The sequence below is a fragment of the Geotrypetes seraphini genome, chromosome 1 (genome assembly GCF_902459505.1).
Source record: "Geotrypetes seraphini chromosome 1, aGeoSer1.1, whole genome shotgun sequence".
NCBI classification, from domain to species: Eukaryota; Metazoa; Chordata; class Amphibia; order Gymnophiona; family Dermophiidae; genus Geotrypetes; species Geotrypetes seraphini.
Genome location: NC_047084.1, coordinates 451,882,165 through 451,899,164, shown reverse-complemented (window position 1 = coordinate 451,899,164; position 17,000 = coordinate 451,882,165). Strand labels below are relative to the sequence as shown.

General features: G+C 45.0%; 1 protein-coding gene across 6 annotated transcripts in view; it reads left to right on the top strand.

Annotated features, from left to right (window-relative positions):
- Window positions 1-17,000, top strand: part of IQSEC2 (IQ motif and Sec7 domain ArfGEF 2) — a 529,618-nt gene that overhangs the window by 487,992 nt on the left and 24,626 nt on the right. For all 6 annotated transcript variants that reach the window (XM_033921442.1, XM_033921396.1, XM_033921405.1 and 3 more), the window contains 2 exons: window positions 6,992-7,153; window positions 8,784-8,957. In XM_033921442.1, coding sequence (XP_033777333.1) covers window positions 6,992-7,153; window positions 8,784-8,957 — 336 coding nt within the window. The remainder of the gene's footprint in view (window positions 1-6,991; window positions 7,154-8,783; window positions 8,958-17,000) is intronic.

Here is a 17,000-nt window from a genome sequence, read left to right as displayed (position 1 = left end):
TGTTTCTTTTCTTTTCTTAAAAAAAAAAAAAAAAAAAAAATTAATTTTTTTCTTCAGTTTTCGGTTAGCCCCGGCGGGGCCTATTGCCATCATCGAGGCCTCGGCCTTCGATTTGGCAGAAGCCGTATTTACTTTCATGCTCCCTCAACCCGGGTTTAAAAAGTGCCAGCGGTGCGCTCGACCAATTTCACTGACAGACCCACACAACTGGTGTCTGCAGTGTCTTGGTCCTGACCATCGAGCGTCTACCTGCTCCCGCTGTGCGACTTTAAAGAAGAGAACACTTAAAAACCGCCAGATACAGCAGCAGTTATTGTTCGGCGCCGAGATGTCTGATTCCGCACCTCCGGCACCGACATCGGCTCCATCTCAGTCGGCACCTACTTCGTCGATACCGCGCCGGCGTCGCACCCCGCAGGTAAGCCAGCTAAGAAACCTTCCCCGTTGGAGCGTCCTCCGGTCTCAGTAGCAGCGAGTCCAATCCTGCCGACCACGAGGCGCCCACGGAAGCGCTCCGCTCCGATTGAGGTGAGCCCCTCGACATCGGGTTCCTCTTCGGAGTGTAGAGCGGCACCCAAGGTACCGCAGAAGAAAAAAGTGGTACCGGTGCCTTCATTGGACGAGCGCATTGCCGCAGTCCTGCAGGTCCAGCTAAAGGAACAACTCCAACAGCTACTCCCTGCTCTTTTGACTCCGAGCCTTCCAGTCCCGGTCCGGTCTGAGCCGTCGGTACCGACGGTGCAGCAGCCCCCCTTATCGGCATCCACTTTGTCGGTACCGGGGCACATCACTTCTTCGGTATCAATGCCAGTCTTGGCACCGGAACCGAGACACCAGGCTGTTCAAACATCGGCACCGGCACAACCCTTAACATCTCCCGGTACCGGTTCACAGAGGTCTGGTAAGTCGACTCATAAAACTCGACACCTAGAACCCTCCACACCGGAGTCATGAGACCGCAGTTTTCAGGTGAGGGACCCTGATCTGTGGGGTGATTCAGAAGAGCCTTTCCTCTCTGAGGGAGAGTGTTCATCAGGGGACGAGGATCCTTCTGGTTTTGATCCATCTTCCAAACCTGATGCAACTTCTTTCACCTCTTTTCTTAAAGAGATGTGTGACTCTTTATCTATTCCCTTGGAGGCTGAATCCAAAAAATCCAAGGCATTTTTAGATGCTCTTGACTTTGACCAGCCTCCAAGGGAATTTCTCAAGCTGCCTCTCCATGACATTTTAAGAGAGACATTTTACAAAAATCTAGAGACACCTTTGATCATTCCAGGAGCTCCCCGTAAACTGGACTCCTTATACAAGGTTATACCAATTCCAGGCTTTGACAAGCCTCAACTCCCCCATGAGTCTTTATTAGTAGAGTCTACTTTAAAGAAATCCACGGGGGCTAGTGTATATGCTTCTGTCCCTCCTGGCAGGGAAGGTAAGGCCATGGATAAGTTTGGCAAAAGGCTGTATCAAAATGCAATGCTAATGAACAGGTCAGGAAACTATGCTTTCCATTTTTCATTTTATCTTAAGCATCTTATTCAAAGTTTATCATCTTTTGAGAAATATCTCCCTGACCGTAAGAAATCAGCCTTTCGCCAAACTTCTTCATCGCTTTTGCAACTGCGCAAGTTCATGGTCAGATCAATCTATGACACTTTTGAGCTGACCTCTAGAGCCACGGCTATGTCAGTGGCTATGCGACGACTGGCCTGGCTCAGAGTGTCCGAACTCGATGTCAATCACCAAGATCGACTTGCCAATGCACCTTGCTTAGGGGATGAGCTGTTCGGAGAATCCATGAACTCTACTTCTCAGAAACTTTCAGCTCATGAGACTCGATGGGATTCTCTCCTTAAGACAAAGAAGAAGACCCCACCTTCTAGGCCTTTTCGTCAACAATCGGCCTACCAACGAAGGTTTGTGGCTCGTCCCTTACCTCAAACACAGCAACAACCCAGGCGTCAGAGGCAGCAACAGAGGCAACCTGCTCGACCTGCCCAGCAGCAACAGCAAGTGAAACCTCCTCCTTCTCAAAAGTCAACTCAGCCCTTTTGACTTGGTTCTCCGGGACATAGCCAATCTTCCTCCTTCTACTCATCTTCCTCAGCCCATAGGAGGACGCCTTATACATTTCATAAGCCATTGGGAAATCATCACCTCGGACCTGTGGGTCCTCAACATCATCCGCCACGGCTACTCTCTCAACTTTCAGACACCTCCTGCCCAAAGTCTGCCAAGAGAGTCTGCTTTCAACACTCCTCAGTCTTCCCTCCTTCTTCAAGAGGTTCAATCCCTCCTCCTTCTGAATGCTATAGAGGAAGTTCCTCTAGATCAGAGAGGGCAGGGATTCTACTCCCGTTATTTTCTCGTCCCCAAAAAGACAGGAGATCTAAGACCCATTCTAGATCTTCGCGATCTAAACAAATGCTTGGTCAAGGAGAAATTCAAAATGCTTTCTCTGGCCACTCTTTACCCTCTTCTCAATCAAGGCGACTGGCTATGTTCACTCGATCTCAAAGAAGCATACACTCATATACTGGTCAATCTGGCCTCCAGACAGTACCTACGCTTCATGATCAATCGTTGTCATTACCAATACAAGGTGCTGCCCTTCGGTCTTGCCTCCTCTCCAAGAGTGTTCACCAAATGTCTGATTGTGGTGGCTGCCTTTCTACGATCTCACCACCTTCAAGTCTTTCCTTACCTGGACGACTGGTTAATCAAGGCCAATTCATCTCAGACTGTTCTCCTGGCCACCAACCAAACCATCGTGTTTCTTCAACTTCTGGGGTTCGAGATCAATCTACCCAAATCTCATCTCATCCCCACTCAGAGACTTCAATTCATCGGAGCTATCTTGGACACAGTCCTCATGAGAGCGTTCCTGCCATCCAGTCGTCTTCAAACGCTTCAATCTCTGTGTCAGCAGGTGCTTCTACAAATTTCCATCTCTGCCAAGCAAATGATGATACTCTTGGGTCACATGGCCTCCACAGTTCATGTCACACCCTTCGCACGTCTTCACCTGCGCACTCCTCAATGGACCCTAGCTACCCATTGGTCCCAAGCGATGGATCCTTGCTCACGTCACATATCTGTCACATCATCTCTTCGTCAGTCTCTACAATGGTGGTTGATATCTTCAAATCTATCCAGAGGTCTTCTGCTCCATCTACCTCCTCATCAACTAGTCATCACCACCGACGCCTCCCCTTATGCCTGGGGAGCTCATTTGAACGAGTTCCAAACTCAAGGCCTTTGGACAGCCCAGGAAAAGAAGCATCACATCAATTTCCTGGAACTCAGAGCGATGTTTTATGCCCTCAAGGCCTTCCAACATCTTCTCTTCCCTCAAGTTCTCCTGCTGTGCACAGACAATCAAGTTGCGATGTACTACATCAACAAGCAGGGTGGGACGGGCTCTCGCCTCTTGTGCCAGGAAGCCCAGAAGATCTGGACTTGGGCCATAAATCACCACCTATTCCTGAAAGCTATCTACATTCAGGGAGAAAAGAATTCCTTAGCGGACAAGCTCAGCAGAATTCTCCAGCCTCACGAGTGGACACTCGATCTTTTCACTCTACAGTCCATCTTCGCTCAATGGGGCACTCCTCAGATAGACCTCTTTGCAGCTCCTCACAATCACCAGCTGCCCCTATTCTGCTCCAGACTCTACTCTCCTCACCGTCTGGCAGCGGATGCATTTTTCCTCGACTGGTCCAATCTGTTCCTGTACGCTTTCCCTCCTCTGCCTCTCATGTTGAGAACCTTGTTCAAGCTCAAGAGGGAATGAGCCACCATGATTCTGATTGCTCCGAGGTGGCCCAGGCAACATTGGTTCTCCCTTCTACTTCAACTCAGTTCCAGGGAACCTTTTCTTCTTCCACTGTTTCCTTCTCTGCTTACACAGCATCAGGAGACCCTTCTATATCCCAACCTCCAATCTCTGCACCTGACAGCTTGGTATCTCTCGGGCTGACTTCTCATGATACTCTTTTGTCTCAGCCTGTTCGTTCCATTCTAGATGCCTCCAGGAAACCAGCCACTCTGCAATGTTATCATCAGAAGTGGACAAGATTTTCTTCCTGGTGTCTTCTTCACCATCTTGATCCCTCTTCCCTGGCAGTGGAGACATTGTTGGATTATTTGCTTTCTTTGTCTGACTCTGGCCTTAAGTCTTCTTCCATCAGAGTCCATCTCAGTGCCATTGCTGCCTTCCATGAGCCGGTTCATGGAAAACTTCTCTCAGCTCATCCCCTGGTGTCCAGGTTCATGCGAGGTCTTTTCAATGTGAAACCACCTCTTAAAGCCCCTCCTGTTATCTGGGATCTCAATGTGGTTCTTTCCGCCTTAATGAAGCCTCCATTTGAACCTTTGGCTACCACTCCTTTCAAGTTTCTCACTTGGAAGGTTCTTTTCCTTATTGCTCTTACCTCTGCCAGGAGGGTCAGTGAGCTACATGCACTAGTTGCAGATCCACCTTTTACGGTCTTTCATCATGACAAGGTGGTTCTGCGTACACATCCAAAGTTTCTCCCTAAGGTTGTCTCTGAATTCCATCTCAACCAATCCATTGTTCTGCCTGTCTTCTTTCCGAAACCTCACTCTCATTCTGGGGAACAGGCTCTGCATACTTTGGATTGTAAGCGGGCTCTAGCTTACTATCTAGAGCGTACGAAATCCCACAGATCAGTTCCCCTACTCTTTCTGTCCTTTGATCCGAATAACTTGGGACGTCCTGTTTCTAAACGTACGTTGTCTAATTGGCTGGCAGCGTGCATTTCATTCTGTTATGCTCAGACCGGACTGACACTGGAAGGTTCTGTCACGGCCCATAGAGTCCGAGCGATGGCAGCATCTGTAGCTTTCCTCCATTCCACTCCTATTGAGGAAATCTGCAAGGCTGCTACTTGGTCCTCAGTTCATACTTTTACATCTCATTATTGTCTGGATGCATTCTCCAGACGGGATGGACACTTCGGCCAATTTTGCAAAATTTGTTTTCCTAATGGCCAACCTTCCCTCCATCCCTCTTTTTGTTAGCTTGGAAGTCACCCATCAGTCAAGAATATGCTGCCTGCTTGTCCTGGGATAAAGCACAGTTACTTACCGTAACAGGTGTTATCCAGGGACAGCAGGCAGATATTCTTGCGTCCCTCCCACCTCCCCGGGTTGGCTTCTTAGCTGGCTTATCCTAACTGGGGACCGTGCGCCTCTGTCGGGCGGGAAGGCACGTGCGCGGTGCGGCCTACCAGAACTTTCCAAGTTCTTAGAGTGCAATCACTCTAAAATTGTCCGTACCGGGGCTCCGTCAGTGCCGTCACCCATCAGTCAAGAATATCTGCCTGCTGTCCCTGGATAACACCTGTTACGGTAAGTAACTGTGCTTTCTGGCAGCCCAGCTGAATTTCTTTTTACCCAGGCTCATAGGAGATGATCAGGTGGGGTTCGTCCCTCAGCGTTATGCTTCCATGAATCTACTTAAAGCGTTGACGACGCTGCATGAACTTCGGGGAGGCGGTGGCACTTCTGCAATAGCAGGCCTTGATATGGAAAAGGCCTTTGATAGTATCTCTTGGCAATATCTTTTTTGGGTCTTGCCGAAGTATGGTGTCGCTGGGCCTTTACTTCACTGGATTCAGGGTCTTTACACTGAGCCACAGGCCCGTCTTATCATCAATGGTGGCCTCTCGTCTTCTTTCCAGCTTTGCCGGGGAACACGCCAGGGATGCCCCCTTTCGCCCCTGCTGTTCGTCTTAGCTATTGAACCCTTAGCCATTAAAATTCGCTCCAGCCCTGAGCTCCGGGGTATCTGGATAGGGATCGCAGAGTGTTATATTACCTTATTTGCGGATGATATCTTGCTTTTCCTAGACCAGGCCCCCTGTCATCTGCCGGTGGCGTTGCGCTTGGTGACTGAGTTTGGCTCCATTTCCAGTCTTAAAGTGAATTGCGCTAAATCTGAACTGCTACCTTTGTCGGGACTGGGGTGGAAGCCATGGCATGATGTCTTAGCAATCCCTCCAGTGCGTAAATCTGCGTTATCTTGGAGATCGGCGCGGGCCCAGGCAGGAGCGCGGAGCCTTTCTCTTGATTTCTGCGCTTCTGGCCTGGAAATTTGCTAGACCACCAAGTGCGGCGGTGAGCAGGCAGGCAGGTGGGATTAAAGTTGTAGCAGTGGTGGGTTTTTTTAAAAATATGTGACGGCGGGGGGGTTTAAAAATATTCAGTGGCAGCGGCAGGGGAGGTTTAAAATATGCGGTGGTGGCGGCGGCAGGGGTGGTTTAAAATATGCAGCGGTGGCAATAGTTTAAAAATATGCAGTGGCAGGGGGAGGGGGTTAAAATATGCAGTGGCGGCAACAGTGGGCTTAAATTTGTATCTTCGCTTCATAAGACGCACTTACTTTCCACCCCCTTTTTGGGGGTGAAAAAAGTGCGTCTTATGGAGCGAAAAATACGGTATTTTTTAATATCTTCAAGGTATATTCAAAATGAGTATATTTTAAATATATAGAGAGTACATAGTTATCTGAAAAATAAACAGTATCTCTTAGCACCACCCAATATGATCAACACACACATGAATAAAAATGTAAGTTTTCAATAACTTTCTCAAAGACCATTACACACTGTAGCCAACCAATCAAAACCAAACAAATGCACACTCGCAAGTCAATTCCCAGTGAAAACATGATGGTGAGAGAATCGCCAACCAATAATCATGAAAGGATCACAACAATCTACCAAGCACATGGGGTAGCACCATTGACATAAGATAAGATGGAATTTGTTCATAGTATGCTGTATGAACAAGAACTAACAGTTTAAACTGAATTATTTTGACTAACTTACCATAATTTTTCAAAGAGAGAATTCAAATGAGTTATTTAATGCACAAATACAGGAATGGAATTTGTTGCTTTGCTGTTACCTGGTTCTTTAATTTTCACATCCTACTGCCTCTGCCTTTACCCACACCTCTTCTTCAGATTATCAGTATGGCATCAAGCTGTTGTCGGCAGTGCCCGGAGGAGAGCGCAAGGTCTTGATCATCTTCAATGCCCCCAGCCTACAGGACCGGCTGCGCTTCACCAGTGACCTGCGGGAATCCATTGCTGAGGTGCAGGAGATGGAAAAGTACCGTGTAGAATGTGAGTGCAGGGCAGGGTTCACTCCATGACTACCTCCGTCCCCATTCCATTTCCTGGCCATGCTCCACCAAAAGTATGCAAGGGTCTAACACCAAGCCTCCTTTTTTTTTTTTTTTTTTTGTTAATTCTTTATTCATTTTCAAAATTACATTAAGTGTTAAATATAATCATACACATTAACAATAAATACATCACTTAAAAACATTCATTGGTACATTACATAAATGTTTATCCCTTCCCCTTTCCCGTCCCTCCCAATCTTATATTCCATTATCATATAAAATATGCAATAATAAAATATCCCCCTCCCCACCCCTTAAACTGATAAATATAAGGGAAACAATTTCATTTAATCCTTACAATATTTTCTTAATGGTTTCCACACATCCTGAAATTTCTTAAAATATCCCCGTTGTAATGCAATAAATCTTTCCATTTTATAGATATGACATAAACAATGAGCCGGTATCCATTTTGTGCTGTATTGTCGGCTCATTGTTAATACAGGTTGTTGCTCTTTATCCATTTAAATTGCGGTTTGTTGTTTACCTTACTTACCATGGACCCCTGAAGAAGGCGTGTTTTCCGAAACACGGACCAGGTTGGGTCTTTTGGTTTGTAAAAAGGTGGTATTAGTTACCGCATTTAATATTGGGTTAAATAAACATAGCCTGCATCTTGTACATATTGTCTGCATTTTTTTGTTTTTGCTTGCTGTTTCTGTACCCAAACCACGTTCAGTATCGTGTGAATGAGATCAATGTAAAGGGTGCTCTCAGTGTGAACCATCAGCGATAGGAGTCCAGCTCCAACACTTCACTTCTAGGTCGAGGCGGTAAGCCCCCACCCGCACACCATCATAGAGCATCCAGAGTGTGCTAAAAATCAAAGCAAACTTTCACCAATTAAACCAATGAATAAACAAGTGAATAAATCAATATAAATCAGACAATGTAACCTGAGCAACCCCCAAACGAACCCTGCCAGCCTGACCCCCCGAAAAATGCAACCACAAAATCAAAGAGTCACCATACAAAAATAAAATAAATGAAATACTTATCTGCGAATGAAAATCACAAAACTGCAATGCATTCATTTATTTTTCTTTTGTATGGTGACTCTTTGATTTTGTGGTTGCATTTTTCGGGGGGTCAGGCTAGCAGGGTTCGTTTGGGTGTCGCTCAGGTTACATTGTCTGATTTATATTGATTTATTCACTTGTTTATTCATTGGTTTAATTGGTGAAAGTTCTGGGTGCTCTATGATGGTGTGCGGGTGGGAGCTTACCGCCTCGACCTAGAAGTGAAGTGTTGGAGCTGGACTCCTATTGCTGATGGTTCACACTGAGAGCACCCTTTACATTGATCTCATTCACACGATACTGAACATGGTTTGTGTGCAAAGTTTGTGTCCCTGAGCGTCCTCTGAATGAACCTTGATGTGACTAGGTCTGCCTTTTCGTGTTGTTGCTAATTTAGGGGTTTTGGCAGCATTGGAGTGTATTTTTTGTGCTGTTTCTGTACTGCAGACACTGTTGGATTTTTTTTGTTGTTGTTTGCATGGAAATATTTCCATTATGCTTTATGTAGTGTCTCATTTAATTCTGTCTCCCTCTCATCCCACCATGCAGCGGAGCTGGAGAAGCAGAAAGGTGTGATGCGTCCAAATGCCTCTCCAGGACCAGGGCTGAAGGATGCAGTGAATGGGACGTTGACACGGACCAGCCTCGAGGACACTTATGCCATGGGAGAGGGGTTGAAACGGAGTGCACTCAGCAGTTCTCTGCGGGATCTATCTGACGCTGGTAAGTACCACACATAGATGGACATTCTTACATGTGTGAGTGGGGTAGAAGACTCCTCCATGTTGATTTAGCACTTAAAAAGCTAGCCCCAGCATACTAGATTCAACTGTTCATCATCATCCCGAAGGTGAATGGGGAAAGGGCAGTAATTATCTCTATGAATGTTTTACAGTCAGAGTATTTCAGAAAAAAATGAGTGGCTTGTCCTGAAGTACATTTGTGGCACCAGGGATTCTGAGCAGTATGAGGCAGAGGGAGACAGCGTGACTCCCCCTAGGTTACATACAGAGAATGACCCTGGTTATGTTGGTACTTGAGGATCATCTCAATCTTTTACTATGTGTGGAGAGAACAAGTATACCCTCGAGTATCAACAGATTCAGAGACTAAGAAAATATAGCTGAAAAATACAGAAATTACCTCAGTTGTATTTGATGCCACAAGCATAATTAAAAACAGTTTCCAAGCACATAGTGTATATTATGTTTTATAAACTCCAGAAGAAGTTGAGATGAGATAAACCCATATGAGAAACTACTGAGTGAATCCTGTAAAAACATGGGTCCCCGATACTAAATATCCTCTCTACAAACACCATATATAGCTAGTACTTCCTGTTGTTTGTTTTCATTTTTTGGTTCAAGGAGGTGTGTATACACAGTCATGCATTATTTTGATTGCTTTTTCAACATTTAATAGGATGGGTTTTTGTCTATTGTCTAATGAGAAAATCTGAAATAAATCCTGACATAGAAATAAACTGCAATCTTGTCATGGTATGCACAAAATTAACCAAGTTGGAGATAGTGACAGAGCTAGAGATTAGAGCTGTGCCACAGGGAATTGAGGAGAACGAATTTTCAAAGATTTTGACATGGGTAAACATATTTCTCCATTGACTAGCAGGACAAATCAGCCACATGGGTGGGTGACATCATCCAAAAGTCCTGAGTCGAAACAGCTCTCTCAGAGCCTAGAAAAAAACTCAAAATCTTTCAAGGCATATGCAGGAGTTCCCACCTCATCCTTTCCCCACTCTGGCTCTTTAGTCTTTTTCACCCATGTTATCATCCAAACATGTTGTCCAAGTGGTGAAGAAGTTAAAAATTAAAAAACAAGACTTCCAATATTCAGGCAGCAGTGGTAAGCATTTTTTTAAATGCTTACTATTGCCGGCTAGATTAGCCCCTAGATATTCAATGCCAGGCCATGTGTGGGCACTGGTATTGAAAATCAGGTGCTAATTTTATCCCAGAACAAACAGGCAGCATATTCTCACATGTGGGTGATGTCATCCACGGAGCCCTGGTATGGACAGCTTTAAAAGTGTATCGCCACTTTAAATTTTTAGGAACTTCGCAACTGTCTGCACCGTGCACGCGTGAGAGCCTTTCCACCCGATGTAGGTTCACAGTTCTTCGGTTCTTTGATTTCCATGGAGCAAAGAAGTCGTTTATTGACTGAACTCTGTTCAGTTTGCTTTACCTTCCCACATCGCATCTTTTTCCTCTAAATTTTCTGTCTACTTTTCTAGTATATTAATTTTTACTTTCTTTTCTCGTCAGCTTTGGCCTTCAGGGGTTTTTGTCCTCAGGCAAAATTGAGTTTAATTTTGCTGAAGCCATATTTCCATCCATGTCAAAATCGTTAACGGGCTTCATGTGTAAATCTATTTATTGAAAATTTCAGAACAAGAACTATTCTCAATACAGAGTCAACAGAACATCAGTGAACTGACCAGTACCCCCAACCCAACTCCCACCCCTTTCCTATCCCCAGTAAATTAAATCCACTCCTTAACATAGAATACCATACTATTATATCAAGAAGTTCCAAAGAGCCATGATACAACCTGAACAGGAAATAAAGCAAAGAGAGACTCAAATAGTCTATCACCCTAGACCAGGGGCAGGCAATTCCGGTCCTCGAGAGCCAGAGCCAGGTCAGGTTTTCAGGATATCCACAATAAATATGCATGAGATAGATTTGCATCTCAAGGAGGCAATGCATGCAAATCCATCTCATACATATTCATTGTGGATATCCTGAAAACCTGACCTGGCTCTGGCTCTTGAGGACCGGAATTGCCTACCTCTGCCCTTGGCATAAGTCTCACTCATCTTGTCTCCCACAAAACCCCCTAAAGGGGGTGAAACCATGAGTGGAATGTAAGAGAATATAGAATCCAAACACAACAATAAGAGCAACCTCCAACAGCCAATCCAATCCCCTCCCCAAACAGGCTTTAAAAAGTGCTGTAGATGTCAGAGGCCTATTTCCCTCACCGACCATCATAGTTGGTGTCTACAGTGTCTAGGCCCTGAACACCTGGTGGAGACTTGTGACCGGTGTTCCACCCTATAGAAGTGCTCTATTAAAGCATGTCAACTACAGCAGGAGAAGTTGTTTGGTGCGGCCATGGACATCAGAAAGACCTCACAACCATCAACATTGAAGACTCCTGCATCAACATCGGTATCGGGTGATCTTGCACCATCATGGAAGCCAGCTAAGAAGCTGCCAGATTCCCAAACAGCGTTGCAGGTCGCAACAGCATCAAGTCCCTTGATGCAGACCAAGCAGCAACACCCATGTTCTCCGCTATCAAGTTTATTTCAAGTTTCAAGTTTATTTAAAATTTGATTGATCGCCTAATCGTGTATTCAAGGCGATGCACAATTCTAAAAACAATTTGACAGTATCCAGGGAAACAAATTCATATAGCAAATACAGGATTTACAGGACAGACAGAACCAGTATGGGATAAGGGATGGAAATACAATAATCGAAAGCAGATGAAACATTCAAGGAAAACTACAAAAGGAGGGGTTTTTGATTTTTTTTTTTTAAATTAGAAAAAAGATAGTTGGATCTTTGGCAGGATTTTACAATGTCTAGCAGTCAAAAGCATCTTTAAAAAGAAAGCATTTCAATCGACTCTTAAATCTATTGCGGCTTGTCTCTCCTTTGAGGTGTGCATCCTCATCGAGGTCACCCTTTCCGAGACAAGCCGCTGCACCAATGGTACCGGCAGATAAGCCAACCAACAGTAACAGTGCTTTAATTTTGGGAGAAGCTTGATGAGTTCTTCCAGAGGGAGCTTGGTGATATTTTCAAACTCCATGCACTAGTGCTTACATTGAATCCCTTGGTACTAGCCCAGTCTGATTATACTGCTAAGAGGCCCCATGGTTCCACAGTCAGCTATCCTTCGGAACATCAACCTGGATCTTCATCGAGTCATCATGAATCCTTGACTCGACGCTCTACTCTCCGACATCGATCATCGCATCACCAGTCCAGTTCTCCATTGGTGCATCGATCCACTACTTCGAGACATCAACACTGTTCTTATACTTGACGTTTAAAATCGAGGAAGCATCGATCTTCATCACGTAAAAGAGCTTTTCACCAATCCTCATCATCATCTTCCTCTGATCGGTACTGAAGTTGTCAAAAGCATCAATCCCCTCGATGCACAGCTTCTCCAAAGCTTCTCTGCGATTCTGATTTACATTCTGAATCAGAAGGTGACCTCTGGTTCTGCAACTGAGGCTTATAATACCCCCTCGGAACTGTCTCCTCAGAAATCTCCTCCAAGGACAAGATCTCCTACAGAAAGACTGTCTTTTACTAAATATATTAGACAGCTAGGTAAAGACCTGCCTGTCAAACTGGAAGCTGACTCTTGCTTCAGTGCTGAATACTTGGAAGCCTTGGACTGTGATGAGCCTCCCAAAAGCTCCTCAAATTACCACTGCATGGGATTCTCAGAGAGACTCTTCATAAGAATTGGGAAATACCCTTGACTGTCACAGTAGCTCCAAGAAAGCTTGATTCTATTTATAGAATCATTTCTTCTCCAGGGTTTGATAAACCACAACTTCAACACCAGTCATTACTTGTGGAATCAACTTTGAAAAAGTCTTTTGCTTCAGGGGTTCATGCCTCAGCGCCACCAGGGTGAGAAGGCCGGACTGTGGCAGACTATCTGGGCCATTTGCCCTTTATTTGCCATCATGTTTCTAAATTTGGACATTGCCTTTACCAAAATTCTATGTTGGCAAACAGAGTCCCTAATTACAATTTCTACATGTCCTGTTATCTTAAACAATCTAGTACAAAAATTACATTCCTTGACAAATACATTCCTTCACAACATCTTTCAAACTCTCTCCCAAACTAGAAAGTATTTGACAAGATCTGCTTATGATGCCTTTGAATTGTCATCTAGAGCATCTTCTATGTCAGTGGCTGTGAGACGCCTAGCTTGGTTGAGGGTCTCAGATATGAACATCAACCTCCAAGACAGATTAGTTAATATTCCCTGCTTGGGAGAAGAACTTTTTGGTGATTCCATTGAAGTGGCCACACAAAAGTTAACTCAAAATGAAAAGAATTGGAATTCTTTAGTCAGAACAAAGTCTAAGCCTTCCTCAGCTTCACATTCATCTAAACCTCCCTCTTCATATCAGAGGCAATTTTCTGCCAAACTTTCTGTCTCCCGTCCACTTCAGTAGAAGAAGCAAAAGCAACAGCGGCCTCAAAAATCTCAACCAGCAGCAACTCAAAAACCTGCTCAGGCTTTTTGTTGTACTCATGGAGAGTATAGCCGCAGTTTCTCTCAGCCTCTTCCTCAGCCAATCGGAGGTCGGCTCCGACTATATCATCCACACTGGATACTAATAACAGCCAATCTGTGGGTTCTCAAAGTCATTCAAGAGGGTTACTGGCCTCATTTCATCACTATACCTCCAAATCATCTTCCAAGAGAGTCTTCTTTAAACCCTCAGCAGACATCTCCTCTTCTTCGGGAGATAGAATCTCTACTCCATTTGAATGCCATAGAGATAGTACATCCTGCTCAAAAGAATCACGGCTTCTACTCCTGGTATTTTCTCATCCCAAAGAAGATGGGAGGTCTGTGTCCAATTTTAGACCTCAGGGACTTGAACAAATACTTGGTAAAAGAAAAGTTTGAATGTTGTCCTTGGTGACTCTATAACCCCTCTTAGATCAAAACGACTGACTATGCTCTCTGGATCTAAAAGAAGCTTATACACACATACCAATTCATCCTGCTCACAGGAAATTTCTCAGATTTCAAGTAGCCCATCAACACTTTCAGTACAAGGTTCTGCCCTTCTGCCTGGTATCCTCGCCCAGAGTATTCACCAAGTGCCTGGTAGTAGTGGTAGCAGCTTTAAGGGCTCAAGGACTCCCAAGTTTTTCCTTAATAAAAGATGCCTCTCCTCAAGGGGTGCTCTCAGCAATTCAATCAAAAATCCTGTTTCTTCAGCAGTTGGCATTCAAAGTCAGCTTTCCGAAATTTCAACTTCAACCCTCTCAAAACTCTACAATCATAGGTGCCCTGCTCGACACCATTCAACACAGGGCAATCATTCCTACCTCAGCAAAGACAAGACAATTTTATTCAGCTTCACAATCAGGCATATCATCTTCCGTACATCTCAGCCAGGCGGATGATAATACTGAAGTATAGCTTGGGGACAATGGCGAGACAGCTTGGATAAATCCATTTGCTTTCTGACAGTTTGTTTAGACAGTAGTGGGAAGTGAAAGTTTTCGCTCCATAAGACGCACTTTTTTTTACACAAAAGTGGGTGGAAATGTTGGTGCATCTTCTGAAGCGAAGATACATTTAAAAAAAAAATACTCCCCACCCACCCCGTCGTACCTTTTTAAATGTCCCAGCGGTAGAAGGTTTTTTGGATGCATCCAAAATGACCTGGATAGGATCAGAAAGATCAGTGTCAGCTGAGGTCATCCTGAGAGGTACCAAGCTGTCAGGTGCAAGGACTGTAGATTGGGATGTAAAAGAGATCCTTGACTCTGTGTGAGAAGAGATGGAAAGATCTGCAGGGGTATTGGTTCCTTGACATTGAACTGAAGTAGAAGGGAGAACCACAATTAACTTGGCCTCTTGACAAAGAATGAGAGAACCTGTTCCTCCTTGTTTGTTTATGTAATACGTTGCCATTTGATTGTCTGTGCGTATTAGTAGAACTTGTTTGGATATAATGTGCTGAAAAAGTTTTGAGAGCATTGCGAATGGCCCTGAGTTCCAAGAGATTGATGTGGCATTGCTGCTCTCAGACGGACCAGGGACCCTGTGTGCGAAGACCATCCAGATTAGCTCATCAAGCATATTTGGACGAGTCTGTATAATAAAAGTATGCAGCTTTGAGAGTCTCCATCTGTGTGGCTGATTCATCTTGAATACCAGTGGAGAAAGCAAAGTTGCTTAATTGAATTAGGGGTTCTCCACAGAGAAGGATAAATCAGCCACACAAATATGTCCTCTGTCGTTGAGGAGTTGCCTGTAGCTCTTGGAATAAGACTGAGGACCCAGAGCAGGAAGGGGACAAAGTGGGAACTCCTGCAGATACCTAGAGAGGTTTCCTAGCTCTTTCTCAGCTCTATGAAAGCCAGTCCATTTTAGTACTGTCAGATGATGTCACCTACTTGTTTGGTTGGTTTATCCTGATACTTATGGAGAACTAGCCTTACTACAGGTAAGCAATTTCATTTTTCCTTTGTAAAAGGACTTTTAGAAAATTGCCTGTCCCTTTTACAAGAATACACGAAAATTATGCTGGTTTTCATTTCCTTCGGTAAAAGCATGCTGTAATGAGATTTTTGGGGAAAACATTGGCATTTCAGGCTGGCACAATGAATTCTTACTGGAATGATCTTATACCTCAAACTCAATCCTAATACTCATTTTGAAAACTTTTTAAAACCTATTTGTTTGAAAAATTTTTGACTTAATTGTATTCTTAGTTTTTTATATATTTGAGCATGATTTTTATTCATTATACTTCTATTTCTATTTAATTGGAACTGCTTTTGAGATTAATTAATTAATTTTGATTCTAATTAATTAATTTTGATTCTGACTTTAGAATTAATTGTAATTTGTATTTTTCCTGGGAAACCATTTGATTGTAAACCACCTTGAACTGAAGGTTTGGCGGTATCACTAATAATAAAACCCTAAGCGCACATGCGCACTCCTACCTACGTGATCCATGCTCTGTAACTCCGTGGCTTTGCATGCTCAGTAGAAGGAGTCAGCAGTGGTTTCTTCTGCGCATGTGGAAACACGTGAAGTACGGACGCACGGAGACAGCTCCCCCCACTTGCCCTCACTCTGTCTAACAGCAGTTTCAAACTCACGGCCCCCCCCAGGTACTGTTCTGCGGCGCGCGGTCTGGCCGGCTCCCTTACCCTTGCCAAAGTTATTTATAAGTTCAAAGCCGCCGCGGCTCCTCTCATAAGCCATACCTGGTCGGAAGCCTCTCTGACGTCACGTCAGAGAGAAGGCTTCCATCGCAGGCGCGGATCATGAGAGGAGCCGCCGTGGCAGCTTTAAACTCAAAAATAACTTCGGCAAGGGTAAGGGAGCCGGCCAGAAACGCTGCTGCACAGGAAATTTATGTGGGGGAGGGAAATGCTGCTGCAGCACAGGAAAATGAAGGGGGAGGGAATGCTGCTGCTGCACAGGGAAATAGAGAGGGAGGGAATGTTGCTGCTGCTGCACAGGGAAGTGGGGGGAAGGAAATGCTGCTCCTGCACAGGGAAATGGAGAGGGAGGGAATGCTGCTGCTGCACAGGGAAGTGGAGGGGGGAAGGGAAATGCTGCTGCTGTACAGGGAAGTGGGGAGGGGAAGGGACATGCTTCTACACAGGGAAATGGAGGGGGAGGGAATGCTGCTGCTGCACAGGGAAGTGTGGGAGGGAAATGCTACTGCACAGGGAAGTGGGGTGGGGAGGGAAATGCTGCTGCACAGGGAAATGGAGGGGGAGGGAATGCTGATGTTGCTGCTGCACAGGGAAATGCTGCTGCTGCACAGGGAAATGGAGGGGGAGGGAGGGAATGCTGCTGTTGCACAGGGAAGTGGGAGTAGGGAAATTTTGCTGCTGCACAGGGAAGGATGGGAGGGAAATGCTGCTGCACAGGGAAGTGTGGGGTGGGGGGAAGGAAATGTTGCTGCTGCACAGGGAAATGGAGAGGGAGGG